The following is a 16042-nucleotide window of genomic DNA, read 5'->3' as shown; positions in this document are numbered from 1 at the left end:
TACATGCAGTTTACAAGGAATAATAGAGTGACCTCCTGGGCCCTTTACCCAACAGCCCTCTGTGGTAACATTCTGCGTAATCGTACTAGCTCACAACCAGGATACTGACATTGATACAGTCACGATACAGAACATTTCCATCCCACAGGGTCCCTTCATGTTTCCAGTGTTATAAAAATGCGATGGGTTACATGCTAGTGGCAGCATGTGTTTTGCAAGAAATCATTTGTGAAGAATCTAGAAAGACTATAAATAAATATGACAGAGATATTGGCACTCAGATTCTTATTTTGTCAACTTCAATTCCCTTCTCATCAGAGTACAGGTTTGATCCATAGCCCCAGTCAAAGCATGTGTAGGAGGCAACCAGTAGATGTGTCTCTCTCACATCGATGTTTCTCTCTCTCTCTCCCCCTCTCCCTCCCTCCCATTCTCTAAAGACCAATGGAAAAATGTCCTTGGAGGAGGGTTAATAAAAAAAATAATGCTGGAAAGGTGCATGGTGTTGTCTGACCCAATCCCAGGATCTGGTCACTTCATGTTACATAGTACTGTTCTTCTGAGTCCCTGGATACCTACCTGTTCCCTCTCTTTCACCTGATGTCACCTAATAGGATGGATTCGAAAAGTGGCAGTAACACCACATGAGCTCATGGATTTAAAGAAATATACAGATCAGTTGGTGCTTGAAATTCCAGAGAAGATTTTCAACTAGTTCAACTATAAACAATAACAAAGACCCTTGCTTTTTGTTTCTGGTCTTATATAGTCACACTGTGAAGAAATTTTAACTCTCTAAAGATCTTATAAGACAGATTTATGCAAGACAGTTTGCATTACACAACCAACTTTTCCGAAAGAAAAATACAAAACACTATCATTTTAAAACATGAAGTTTAATATAATAAGTATAATGTGAATTATGATACAATCATAAGACAATAATGTATTGCTTATTCTCTATTTCACTACTCATGCAATAGTTAAAGAAGAAAACCTTAACTGTTAATATCTACCTCATGCTTACCTGGGTACCGAAGTTAACAGACACCATTAGTCCTGTCCCAGAATCTCTGGACACCTGCAAACTGATTAAAGTGGCCTTTTTATGAGCCACTGGTAGCCGAGAACCCACAGAAAAATACACGAGGCTCTGAGGCTCAGCACTCTGGAAGAATCTGATCTGTGCAAATCTGGCGCTATTGTTTATCGCTGCTCCAGCAGTGACTTCATACAGTTCCACAAAAAAATACGTTTCAACTTGTGGTATCTGATAATGAAAAAAAAAAAGAGATTACCATTTTTTTCTATTTTTAGATAATTCTGATGTTAATAATTGGTACTGTTCATACATAATTACAGAAATAAATGTATACTTAGAAATACAGTCTATATGATTACAGAATTAAAATCTTATGTTAGATTACCATGGAATTTATGAAACACCATTTTTCTCCCTGGGGAAGCTTCTTACTATAAAAATCAATGTCAGGAGACAATCTGTGTGCACTTCAATAAGTAAAAGGATAAATAAAATATATTCATACAATGAAATGCTATTTAACAGTTAAAAGGAATGAAGTATTTCAATATTTTTCCATATGGATGGATGTGAAAACAGAATGAGTGAAAAATCAAGTTGCATGATGGTATGCATAGCATGATACAATAAATGTAAAGCTAAAATTACATAAAGCTTACCACATATCATTAATGAACACATATGTATTTAAATATTTAAAAATTAAAATGCCATGGCTAGTTGGCTCAGGTGGAGGGGTTGGGTTGGGGACAGGGCAGGGCATGGAGCTGCAGAATATTACTCTGGATAGAGGAAAAAGAGAGCTTCAACTTTGTCAGGAAGGTTTTATTTTTAAAGAGTTAGACATAAATATTGATAATAAATAGTCAGTTTGGTAGTTTTATGTATTTTCCAAAATTTAGAATCAAATAAGTCTAAATTTAGGCAAGATAAAATTAAATTTTGACCCTGTTTAAAACCTATAATTTCCATAAGAAAGTTAAATATAGTCTTAGTAATTTAAAGGATTAATAATTCTAACAAGATACCAAAGGAGGCACCCTGGAGAAAGTGGTGTCCTTAAGGGAGAGTTAGTAAATGTGGAGTTGTGGGCATAAACCTATTTGAACAAATGCACAGAAGAGGATTTAAATGTTTTCAAGTAGAATAATATGACCAAAATTTTTTTCTAACCCTCACCCAAGGGTATGGTTTATTATTGGTTTTTAGATAGGGAGGAAAGAAGGGAGGGAGAAAGAGAAAAAAAGAGGGAGAGAGAAACATCAATATGAGAGAAACATTGATCTCTAAACACCCCAACTGGGGGGTCGAATCCACAGCCTAGGTATGTGCCCTGACCAGGAATCGAACATGCAACCTTTTTGGTGTACTGGGCAATGCTTCAACTAACTGAGCCACCAGGCCAGGACTGATCAAATATTTTGAATATTGACATTTCAGTTCCTCCTTTTCAGTGTGATAGGATATATTAGTAGCTAATGAAATACCATAAATTAGAAAAAAATCAGTGGGAAGTCAATATTTTAAAAACTTATTTCCTAACTCTATCATTATCAAGGTGGTCCACAGCAGAGCCTTAGCCAACCATTAATTCTCACACAGCTTTCTAGTCCATAGATTAAGACCTCTAAAACTCTTTCTGATGGAAAAAAAAAAAAAATCAAGTTCTTGGGCAGTATTGGCTGAATGGCTTAGCTCAGGAAAAATCAGGCTGGCTGTGGAATATGTTATTGCTATAAAGCAAATAAATTCCCAGAGATTTTTAAAGCAAAATGAAAAGAAAATTACCAGTTTAATAGGGTTGCAATGACATGACATGACAATTTGAATAGCAAAAAGAAAATCACTTAGTAAATAATTAAAATTAGTTGAATTTGAGACTTTTAAAAAAGAAAGGTGTGTATAAGTGGACCTACACAGTCCAAACCAGTGTTTTTCAAGTCAACTGTATTTTTGATCTACAGTTGGGAATCCTCGAATGTGGAGGGCTGACGTAAGTTAGAAGTGAATCTCCAACTTCAAAGGCAAGTGGTACCCATAACCCCAACATATGTTTGGAGTCAACTGTAATTGTATTTGTGTGTGCTTTTTCTGCTGTTTTAAATGTTTGGCATATACAAGGGAGCGTCGACCCATGAACCAAGAGGTCACTGGTTTGATTCCTGGTCAGGGCTCTGCCCAGGTTGTGGGCTCAATCCCCAGTAGGGGGCATACAGGAGGCAGCCAACTGATGGTTTTCTCTCACAGATGTTTCTGTCTCTCTATCCCTCTCCATTCCTCTCTAAATATATATATATATATATATATATATATATATATATACACACACACACACATATATATATACATACATATATATATACATACATATATATATACATACATATACATATACACACACATATACATATACATATATGTATGTATATGTATACGTGTATATATAAACGTATATATATACTTTTGAACATTCATAATATTATGACTGGTTTTTGTATTAAATATTTGAGTTTAATAAATTAAGTAGTAGACAAACAATAAATACTACTGAGTGCTCCCTAGGCATTAAAGTATCACAGAACAGTCATTTTTTAAACAAAAGCCACACATGATTACTAAATGACTAAGGCTCTGTTAGGACATCAGTGACCAATACCACCTGAATAATGCAGATTCCTTTGGAAAGAGGGGGGGATGCCTGTCTCCTGAGTGCCATGTACAACATGAACCAATAGAAATTTATCCAAAGGCTGAGAGGCCACACTTAAGCGTGGCCTCTCTGCCCCTTAAGTAGATCAAAATGGAACTTTCTAACTGTAGACGAAGGAAGAGAACTTTTATCCTATGATGAAATCCATAGACATGATATGATTAAATCTATAGATATAATAAAAGCAAAACACTAAATATTCAGAGTAATCAGAGATACTAATTGGCTGAAAATGATTCAAGGGACCATTCATACATTGAGCAAAACCTTAGAAGTGACAAGAAGCAGAAACAAAGAAAACTGATGAGCTTATAAAAAAAAATTGAGATATAATTGTCATATAATAAGTATTAGTTCTAAGTATACACTAATGAGCTTATTTATAAAAATTCTCTAATGAAATCAATTCTAAGTCTGTCACCCAGCAAAGAGATTTCGATATAACAGCTAGACGAGACATAGTCTCCACATGACCAATGTGTGTTTCAATAAAGTGGTTTTAAAATACTAATTCTAAAACAATACAATTAGAAACTGATAATGCTATGCCTCCTCATTTCTTACCTTCCCGGGTTTGAGCTCCATGGTGATGGAGCACTTTGTCTGACCTGTTGCACAGGTTGTGGTCCCGGACACAGACAGAAGTTCATCCCTCAGGTTCACTCCGTCCTTCTGGAGCACAGGGGATGTCTTGTTAAATGTGACTCGCCAGGAGACCTTGACATCTTCAAAGGCCCTAGGAGCAAAGCAAAACCTTTGCAAACGCAGCAACAGAGTGCCTTATCCTGTGTCTGATGCAAAATGTGATCCACAGTGCCTAAGTGTACCTCTTCATCCAAAGCACATCCTGTACACAGTATTGTTTGACCACACTCTACTCAATCTTGAATAAGTATTCATTGAGCCACTGTGTATCAGGAATGTGAAAAAAATAATAATATTTTTCTGCTTACTATGTCTATTACCAGAAATATGAAAATGAAAATAATAGAGAACTTCTGGCTCCAAGTAAATGTTCCTCATTTGTCTTTTAATAATAATTCTTCTAAAGAAAAAACACAACTGCTAAAAAAAATGGTTCTTATAAAAATAAAGGGTAGGAGATGCCCTACATTTTCAGAGATTATTTAGGCCCCAAATTGTAAAGATAATACATATACCTGTACATGTGCATACCTAGTGCATGTATATGATGAGCATTCAGAATGTGTGTATTATACAATATTAAGTCGCGAGCAAAATTTTTGGTGCTCCATGTGTCCCTAACAGTAAATGGTTGTGCATGCAGAGTGATCACACAATAGTAAATGCAATGCAGTGATAACTTACATAAGCTGCACCTTATGAAGTACACCACAGTCAAGGTAGCCCTAAGTCATGCTCCTAAACCAAGTGTGTTAAATCACAGACTAAGAACTAGAGCAGGGGTCTTCAAACTACGGCCCACGGGCCACATGCAAATACAAATATTGTATTTGTTCCCGGTTTGTTTTTTTACTTCAAAATAAGATATGTGCAGTGTGCATAGGAATTTGTTCACAGTTTTTTTTAAAACTATAGTCCGGCCCTCCAACGGTCTGAGGGACAGTGAACTGGCCCCCTGTTTAAAAAGTTTGAGGACCCGTGAACTAGAGCATCTGAACACTGACACACCAAATTCCACACTACTTTCTAACAACATTTGAACCTGCCTTTACCACTTTATGAATTCAAATACAGACACACAGGCTGTTACATCTTCCATGTACACACGCACACACACACACACACACACACACACACACACACACCTGTTTGGCTGCCTTGTGACAGTAAGATGCAGTCTGTTTCTATCAGCTCCTTCACCCAGCTCGAGCCCACTCTGGGACCCTTCACTGAATCCTATGATGCCATTTTGAAGATCACTCCCTGAAAAGAAAAATGCAGGGTTATATAGTATACTTAAGACTTCAAAAGATCTCCCATGCTCCAGTAATCTTTCCAGCTGAGATGGTATAAAAGATCTTTACTAAAAATAGGCTGGAATAAAAATGATGGCTAACACTTTGAGAACAGAAGACCGGAAGAAAGAAAACTTCAAATCCTTCTCCCCACCCTGAGATACATGCTCATCTCTCTCCGATGAGACTCTACTTTGTATCTCATATCCCTTGGTTTTATGTGTTTACTAGAGGCCCAGTGCACAAAATTCAAAATCTGGGACCCCTCGGGGGATGTCCTACTGCCGGTTTAGGCCCGATCCCTCTCGCAATCTGGGACCACTGGCTCCTAACCACTCGCCTGCCTGCCTGCCTGATTGCCCCTAACCACTCTGCCTGCCTGCCTGATTGTCCCTAACTGCTCGCCTGCCTGCCTGATCACCCCTAACCACCTCTGCCTCAGCCCCCACCACCACAGCTTCATCCAGAATGACGACCTTCAGCTGTCCAGTCTAATTAGCATATTACACTTTTATTGTTGTAGATTGTTTAGAATCAGTGTATCCTCACAGAATGCAAGTTCTACCAGGGCGGTAATGCTGTATTTACTGCTGTATCCCCAGGACCAAGAACAGTGGCCAGCATACTGTAAGTGTTCAATAAATATTTATTAAGTAAATGAACTCCATTTAACTGATTTACCTTCCTATAAAAGAGTTCACGACAGACCATTTATATTACACATTCAGTTATTTGCCCCAGAGAAAAACAGAACTAATAAGGAACTCATGAGTAACTCTGAGTAAAAAAAAGTCATCTGAGCAACACTCAGACGAGTTTCTTTGTTGTTGTTTTTTAACTCACAATCCTGTATTGTAACTCATACTCCTGGATTTCACTGCTACACTGAAATCCAGATTCAGGCATGGTCGTCAGTTAGTTTTCGTACACTGTTGCAATCCTTTAATTTCTACTGAAGTTAAATTATTGTACATTGAGGTTACAGGCACCCTCATACTACAAAATTGTATTTAAACTGGAAAAAATGTAGGGTCTGCACTGCACTGAAATAGTGCACTGTTTTTTCATAGTGTCATCTTAAACTCTCAGCTCTGTGTAAAACTTATAAATGTCTGTATAAAACAACAGAGTAGGCAAATACTTACTGTAATGTATTGACAAGACGAGCTAGCATACCTAAAGAAATATAGTATGATTTCAGAGGAGAATTGCAAATTATCACCAAAATATTTTATAAGCTACATGAGGAATTCTTTAAACAGTCATCATATTTTAAGCTATTATAATAGGTACACTCAATAGTAAAAAAAAAAAAAAAAAAAAAAAAAAGCTATGTAATATACTGCATTGGTCCAAAACAAAAACAAAAGATGATAGTTTTAATCTGTTTCCCAGCAGATACAAAGAATTTCTTGATAATGAGATCTTAGACTTTGGGATGGATTATTGAAAGTGGTTGGGTAATCCAGAATGAGGGTTCAAAACAGGATAGGCAATTTGTACTTGGATGACTAAATTAAGTATAATCCAGAGGAAGAACATGGATTTAAGTATGTTTAAGGTTTTCCATAGATTGTGAAAGTATAGATTGTTTAACTAGCTCTGAGCTAAGTGACATTTACAGTCCATTCAGTTCTAGCCTAGCACCTCAGAACAGCATCATGTGTTCATGGTGTGGGTCCATGCCATAGGAAGACTATGTGGTTTTCTTTATTGTTCTTTTACCCAGTTTTATTTGTCAATTACAGTTTACTTTCAATATTGTTTTATATCAATTTCAGGTATACAGCATAGTGGTTGGATAATTATATACTTTACAAAGTGCTTCCCCTGATATTGTCAATACCCACCTAGCACCATAAATGGTTATCAAAATATTGACTATATTTCCTATACTGTACTTTAGATCCCCATGGATATTTTATAACTATCTTCTGTATTTCTTAACCCCTTCCCCTCTTTCACCCAATCCCCTAACCTTTCCCCCCTTTGGCAACCACCAGTCTGCTCTCTGTCTACAAGTCTGGGAAAACAATGTTTAATGAATTACTATAATAATTCAAATAATTAACTCTTTCAATTAAAGATAGCATGATCTTATAAAAAAAATCCTACACCACAAAGGTGGTACCTTTTTCTCTCCATCCCTCCAGAGAGATACCTGTGATAATGATCATGGCAAAAGCTGCAAACCCGATGTCATCCTTCCCCTTCACAATCTGCGCTCCCCCTCGTGGGTCTGTGAGAAACACGTAGAAGAATTCCTGCCCCTCAGGCTCATCGTCGTCCAAAATTTGAACCAATACTTTCCGTTCTCTTTCTCCATCTGCAAATGTAAGGATGAGAGTTTGCTCTGCAAAGTCCTCCTCTTCTATCGCCCACGTTAGGTTGGACAGTCCATAGGCATCAGGAAAGGGCAATGCATGTGGTTCCTTCTGAGCGGATCTTTCACCAAAAGTTTTAACTGTTACACTGACATTGCCAGTAGAGCCACCAGTTCTTCGGATAAGAATTTCTGCTGCGTTCAATGTCCCATTCTTCATCTCCTCCTCCACGTAAACAATGGGCGGCCCAAGACTAAAGGCTCCATGAATGAAAACATTTGCAGTTCCAGTGGCCACCTCGGGCCGGGTGACAGGTGTCTCAGGGCTCGCAGTTGCCCCAGGATTAGTGGCCACCAGTGCAGTTGGCTGTGGAGTGGCAGTTATCTTGGTCACGTCGGGGTGTGCGGTGGAGGAGTCAGTTCCGATGGGAACGAGACCTGTGTCATCATTATCCCGTATTGTGATCACTGCCACACTGAAATCCAGATTCAGGCGCGGGCGCCAGTTGGTTTTTGTAAACTTTTGCAATCCTTTAATTTCTACTGCAGTTAGATTAATGTAAAAATATTCTTCTATCTCGGGAAGCTGGTCATTAATAATGATTATTTCAAAATGAACCTCGGCTTGGAATTTTTGAAAAAGCAGCTCCCCATTCTGAACAGGCTCAAAATCTTCCCGTGGCTTGGCACTTCCTGCGGTTGTCTGATAGGAAACTTTAATAAGATTGCCGTGGAACCCAAAGAGTCTTTGTACATGTAATCTGATCATCTGAGTATCCTCTGACACCACAATATGCCTTGAACTAGGGGAAAACTGAAAGATTCCCATTGGCTCAATTTCGGCAACAGTGAAACCTGATCTGGAAAAAAAAAAGAAAGAATTGATGAAAATAGAAACACCACAGCAGAGATTCATTTTTCACATATTTAAGATGCTGTGCAGGAGGGCATCTTAAAAATGACATGCCCTTTCAAATTCCATAAAACCCTAGTACTTGCTGATGAATAAATCAGAGCATGAGAAATGTAAGAACAGGAGTTGCTGTCAGTGGCAAGGGGCCCTAACACGTTTGAGCAAAGTGCGGAGCTCAGAGGTGCCTGCTCTGCTTCTCCAGCCCAGAGCAGCTCTTCGAAAGGTCTAACACACCAGGCTCTCTGTTATGATCAGTGCACAGGAAACCACAAATTCTTAGAACGTTCTGGATGTCAGCCAGGTTTCTTATCTACCAAATAGAAATAGTTGCCCTTGCTGGATGCAAAATCCTTGTATCATAATGGGCCAATTCCTTCACTCAAATGCTACTGGGATTTTATATGTGGACTGGAGGAAAACTTCCATGACTGCATGATTAATCCTTAGCTTTATCCTGTAGAGTTTTGTTGTGAGTTAATGATTATGTCAGAAGTAACATCAGCCTAATCCAGACCACAGGCATATTTTCTCTAACAGTTTTTGGGTTTTTTCCTGAATTTGAATGCCTTTAGGAAGGACACCCTAGGGTCCACCACTCTCTATGGTAAAGCCCTGATAACACATAGCACAATGGTTATGAGCTAGATTCGAATCATGGCCCCAACCATTATTATCTGTGTGACGCTAGGTATGTTACATAATCTACATGTGACTCACTTTCTTTATCTATAAAATAGGACTAAAAATGGTATCTATGTCATATGGCTGCTGTGAAGAATAAGAGTAAACCCATATCATTCTTAAAGCAAAAAGCATTTGAATTTGTTGCCCTAAAATACAGTCTATAGCCAAACACTTTTGAAATGACATACGTATGAACTAAAGCCATATTTGATGCTACCAACCAGTATCTCCCACACATGAACATATTATATACAGAAACACACTTGAACACACACCAATTTTACCCATACATTTCCCTCCCACTTTCCAAATAAGTAAACTGAAGAACAGAAAGATCCTGTAATGCTCCCCAAGTCACACAGCAAGTAAGTGGCAAGATGAGCTAACTTGTGGCAAGTAAGTGGCAAGACTAACTCCATAAGTCTGTGCTAAAGTCTGACCTCTACTGTTTTGATCAAGCCCTTCCCAACCATGAGAAAAGTGAATTGCTTGTGGCTTGAACATATTTATCTGCAAGTATTCTGATTTAATTTAAATTCAAAAGAGCCAATGGCAGAAGTCATATTATTACTCTATTGTGACGGCTTCTTCTTACTCTGAATCCCTGGGGGGAAGCAGGTATTTTCCAGTTACTTCTCAAAAGACAGCCCCTTTGGAAATAGGTGACTTTGCCATTCCGTTTCTTATTGGAGATGTTACCCCGGGCCAACCCTCTGGAATCAGAGGCCATGGTGGTGAACTGTCTGCAAGGCGAAGGGTGGTGGTGCCTCTGGGGAAGTCAGACTGCCCCCATGGCATCTTTGGCATGCAGGCCATGTGTTACTCCACAACAAACTGTTTTGGCATCTGCTTCAGGGAAAGTGATCTCGTGGAGTGTTTTGTTTTTGTTGTTTTCTTGTGTGTGTGTTTTTCTGTTTCAACAGATACATTCCAGATTATTCTTCAGAGACATCTCACCTAAGCTCGGCCCCACCAGGGGCACTGCTCTGGACTCCTGAGAGGTGGAGGACAAAGGCCTCTGGCTGGCCAGGGCTGGGGAACGTCCACAACAAGACGCCTTTACTTGGTTCTCCGTGGGAAAAGGAAAGGCTCCCTGAAAGGAAACATGAAAAGGGAAGTAGGGTATCCTTTCTGAGTTCTTCAATGGGGATTCGGCTCTTAAAGATGTAGTGAAATATTCCCTTTTCCAAAATTCTATTACAGGCTACGAAAAGAGAAACATTTTAAAGGTGGGGAAAGAGGGAAATAAATGTACAGCAAGCTCGCTAAAACACATGAACGCTGCCTCCTCTACCCTGTCTTCAATCCCTGGTCCAGGTCAAACCCTCTAACATTTCATCTCACTGACCCTCATAAAACTAATGGTATAATTGAAAAAGAAAGTAGATGAAGTAACAGTTGCTCTACTGTCAAATATTCAGGTGAACATGTACATGAACACAAAGGTGTGCCTTTTTTATTTTTATTATTGTATGGTCCAATTTAAGTTTTTAGAACTGCTTTTAACAAACTCCTGATACATAAAGTGAACTTAGTGACCACTATTTCCAGTGAGGTATAAAATTTTTAATTTGACTGAATAAACTTTCTCTCATCCTCACCAAGCTATATTACAAAACAAACAGGTCATTTTCCCAGAATAAGGAAGACCCAAGAAAATTAGAGGCCAATTACATACCTCCATGTGTTACAGAGCAGATCTTAGAAAACCTACAACTCACCCAGTTTCGGGGTCATGTTGCCAACAACAATGAATTCAGGCACTTCTAACTCAGGAGCATATCCGGCCACCCAGGAAACCATGATGGAGCCATAGGTGCCTCTCCTAGAAATCACCACTTGGCTTGTTCCAGCAGTGATGTCCATGAGGGAAAAGGCGTTCGATTCAAATCCCACCTGAGGAAAACATGCTGAGAATATTTAACTTCTCTTTATAGACCCTTGTTTTCTGGAGAGTAGATTAAAAGTCAACTTCCTCTTTTTTACACAATCTATTTTTCCTGTCTTAGAAGATATTCAATTAAAGAGTAATATTTAAGAAATGACATCTGAGACTTCATAATTTATTCTATTTTATAATTTTGACTATAGTATATAGCTTTATTTCTTTAAATCAAAATGTAGTCCTTTGAATTAACAATATCCAAAAAGACAAATGTAATTATGGTTAAATGAAAGCAATGGATTAAAACTGGCAGTGTAGTTCAACTTGTTCATGGGTCTTTATGAAACCTAATTTGTCTAGAACTGAAATTTGACTTCTTTCTAAGACATAATAATATATTCTTTGTTTATAAAATGAACACCAGGAACTAGATTTTTTTATTAAGGTTCTTTTAGATTTTTTATTCAATTGAATATCTTTTTTTTATTTTTGAGGATAAGAAAGCATCAAAGATTTTTTTAAATAGTCATCTTTTTTCATTCACATAAAGTACGATATTTTCTTTAAGGGCAACCTTCCCAGGGTACCCTGAGATTTATAAATGATTTATAGATGAATTAACTTCTGGTCAATGAGTAAGAATAAAACCAGATTCCTGGCTTTACTTGGACAAATCAGTTTACCTCTTTTGGTCCCATTATCTATAAATTTGGGGTACCACATGATCAACGATTCTATATTAAGACTCATTCTCCCCATTTTATTTTTTTCTTTTCATTTTTTTAAAAATATATTTTTATTTATTTCAGAGAGGAAGGGAGAGGGAGGGAGAGATGGAAACATCAATGATGAGATGGGATGATTTAAGGTAATAGTGAATATTAAAAAAATTCTCTGAATCTTAGTCCTTCCTATAAATGTTGCCCCCTGGTGGTATCCAGATAGTACCACACCCAGGGCCAATTACCTGAGAATTGGCAGCTTTCTCGGGGACAGGTAGGACAGCTGATTTGGCTTCCTGGAGAATTTTTGGCACGCCATAGGAACGTCCACCAACAAGCATCACAGTCACCAGTTGCAAGGTGAAATTAGAGCCCAGTGATAGGAAGATCTATAAACAAACAGTATCCATGACTTTAAGTATTAAAAAATAACTTTCAGAGAAAAATACCGACATTGGCATAAGTCATTAGCACATGACCTCAGCATACGTTTGTATCTGTTCCATCGATCTATGCACTTTCCTTCATGTTATAAAACAAATCACTGTTATGGAGACTGTGGGGTGAAGAGTGATAGTAACAGAGTATATAAAACACAAATGTGCGAATTCTCCATGGTTCAGAAATGAGACTCACAAGAAGAACTATTAGTGATAGAATCATGTGCTACAGGAATGGGAGGAGCCCACAGGTGAATAGTGTCAGCTTCTAAAACCAGAAAAACCTCTTCATGGACAGTAACTAATAATCCATATTTACTCAAAATGGATAATGATTTAGGTGCACTTATTATTTGAATATTTGACAAATAATTACTAGTGCCATGTATTAAATATCAATTTCAAAGTTTTAGAATCCAACAAAATAGGGGAAAGCCTGAATTTTAAAATTGAAGTTTCTCTAAAAGATTATTTTTAACTATACATTTTCCCACAGAAATACTGTTGTTGATAATGGATCAGGCAAGTTACCACATAACCTGGAATACTGCTAAAAACTCTGTACGTCTTAACTGAATGTATAAATAACCACTTCTGTGGAGTCCATTCTTTTTTTAAAGATAATGTTCTTAAACGTACATCACACTCTCCAAATGTGCAAAATATGTACCATAGTGATTTCAAATTGTGCGACATGAGGGGAACAGATGCCTCGTTCATTCAATCCATCTTCATTTTTGTCCAAATGGCATTCACTGAACATGAATCATAGGTCAATTGCTAAGGCAGTGGTCGGCAAACTCATTCGTCAACAGAGCCAAATATCAACAGTACAATGATTGAAATTTCTTTTGAGAGCCAAATTTCTTAAACTTAAACTATATAGGTAGGTACATTGTTATTAACTTAATTAGGGTACTCCTAAGGCTTAGGAAGAGCCACACTCAAGGGGCCAAAGAGCCCCATGTGGCTCGCAAGCCACAGTTTGCCGACCACTGTGCTAAGGAAACAGAAATAAATCACAGTGTCCTGCCTTCACTCCCGTGTTTCCCACCTCTCTTCTAAGGGTAGGCCCTCTTTCCCAGGCAGTTCACTGGCTGGGCAGCTAAGGATTTTTTTGGTCCCTATTTCCTAAAGAAGGAAGGGCCAGGCTCCCAATCATTGTGCCTCCCCACCCGGCTGCTCTGCTCATGAGCGCAGCCAGCACACACAGACGTGGCTGCAGCAAATCCCCAGGGTACAGTAACTGGACACTGAAGTCGAACAGCAGTCACAGCAAAGTTGCAGAAAAGCTGGTTTACTACAGAAGAAACGCAGGGGGATTCATGGGAAAGGACCTTGACGGTGACTAGGAGGGGGCATGTTCTCCAGCATGCCCTGCCATCCCCTGCTCCAGGACGGCATCACCAATACTGTTCTACTGGTTCCCATCGTGCTTGACCGCATCTGGGCCCAAATGGAAAGAACGTACAGCTCCATGATATCCTGCGCACGTCTCAAACACTGCGAACCCGCGCTTTTGTAACTGCGGTTAATGGCCTTCTGCACTAGACAAGGAACAACAGGACGACAGAGATTGTGTCTTTGTCACCTCTGTACCGGCTCTGCTTATTGCCATGGCTGGCACAGGGTGAACACTCAATAAATGTTTGAATAAATGACTCAACCACAAATGTAAAATCCTCGCATTCTAGCTTAAGTAATCTTAAACTTAGACTTGTTTCTTTATAATGCCAGTGAGTCTTATCATCAGGATGCACCTCATAAAGAAGCCTACTGTTAACCAGGTTAGGCAACAGTCTATACTCCCAGGTCCTGATGTTCAATCAGCACCAAGCGTCTTCTAGTTTCAGAGCCTAATGGAAACTTTCTGTGTTCTAAGACCTACTGCCCTGCTCTGCGGCTGACCTGCCCAAGGTCTTAATTTTTACCAGGAGGGTAGAACAAGGAGAACGGTATACAATTCTTGTAACTAGTATCTTACAAACTTCAGAGAGCAATGGCATTATATCCAGGGTGTGAAGGGAGAAGGGGACCACTGGAAATATTCTGCCCTTGGTTTGTGTGTTTCGCACCCTGCCCCATACAGTTACCCTGGAAGACACAGCAACACCTAATATAATCCATCTAGTCCTACACCACATTCCTGAAATGTGAGAGGAAGAAGGAACCTGTGCAATTTTAAATATGTTAATACTAGTAAAATATGTTAAAATAAAGAAACAAAAGGAAGCATTCATGTGTTCATAAGTTAGTCAACTTTTGTTGGCTCTCTTGAAAATAGAAATAATTAAAATAGGTTCAAAAAGTATTAAAAACTCATAGATTATTCAAATAGGTATTAAGAAAGTTACATATTTTTATAAACTATATTATTAAGCTTTCAAAGTGAAATCAAAAGACTACCATCTTTCAAAATGCCCCAGGTAGTACTGGCAACAGATGACCTCAGACTTAGGCAGATCAATGGTTTTAGTCCATGTGATAATTTATCACATATTTGGGTTTTCCTATACACAGTCTGAGAATAATTGTATACTTGCCACATTGCTTAGTGAAAGAACAGAATGGTCAAATCATCTATGTGCCATGTCTCAGTGTCAAATGAAACTTTACTATCAATATAAGATATATAAAATAAAACTATTCCTAGAAAAGCTGAAGGAATGTCCCCATATTCATTATCAGAAATTATAACATGAAGGTGTTTAGACAGTGATGTTACACAGATATGTGTGGGAAGATGTTTCAAGTTATTGTGTAATCTTATAATTACATTATGTAACTTAAGCACATGGTATTTAAAAGAAACTCTGATCATTTGTAAATGAGACTTAACAAAAGGATATTCTGGTTAAATTAATCCACCTCTTATTTCCCCAGCTTTGCACTCTATTCCAGTCTTAAGAATTTTTGTTTATAGAAAACAGAGGTTAGAAATTGACACAATAGGCCTGTGGCATTGAGTCAATGTCCCAAAGAACTACAGGGGAATAATTATGGAACCCTTGTGTCACTAAGAAGCCTCCATTTTTATCCTTTATTAAACAACAGAAGTAAAGACTCGGGTGCACAAAAGATCAACAGGCTACATACCAGGTGTGAATTGGTATAATATGCTTATTGCTTATTCTGAATGGCAGCCTATTTTATACTGGTCATAAACTTGTATGAAACTAAGATCATCAACACTGAGTGGGCTAACCTCAGTGGAATACAAATAGCAAACTGCTTCATTTTTCTCCTATTATTGCTTTGTGAGGTTTTTTCCCACAAAGAAACAACGTTGTGGGTAAGTCTTGAAGCTTATGTCACTTTCAGGAAGGTAAAGGCCAGACCTATATCAATCATGACTTCCACCAGGCATTCAGTAAAAGCTCCCC

At 38.3% G+C, this 16042-nt stretch overlaps 1 protein-coding gene across 1 annotated transcript in view; it reads right to left on the bottom strand.

The window, feature by feature from the left end:
• ADGRV1 (adhesion G protein-coupled receptor V1) overlaps nt 1–16042 on the bottom strand; it is a 451408-nt gene that overhangs the window by 270872 nt on the left and 164494 nt on the right. The window contains exons 74-80 of the mRNA XM_070413740.1: nt 12465–12608; nt 11334–11508; nt 10570–10705; nt 7854–8875; nt 5543–5660; nt 4317–4488; nt 1028–1270 (exon numbers count right to left, since the gene is read on the bottom strand). Coding sequence (XP_070269841.1) covers nt 1028–1270; nt 4317–4488; nt 5543–5660; nt 7854–8875; nt 10570–10705; nt 11334–11508; nt 12465–12608 — 2010 coding nt within the window. The remainder of the gene's footprint in view (nt 1–1027; nt 1271–4316; nt 4489–5542; nt 5661–7853; nt 8876–10569; nt 10706–11333; nt 11509–12464; nt 12609–16042) is intronic.

This window comes from Myotis yumanensis, unplaced genomic scaffold (genome assembly GCF_028538775.1).
Source record: "Myotis yumanensis isolate MYYU_CA2020_CCGP unplaced genomic scaffold, mMyoYum1.0.hap1 SCAF_4, whole genome shotgun sequence".
Taxonomy (NCBI): Eukaryota; Metazoa; Chordata; class Mammalia; order Chiroptera; family Vespertilionidae; genus Myotis; species Myotis yumanensis.
This window is presented reverse-complemented; position numbering and strand designations above follow the sequence as displayed.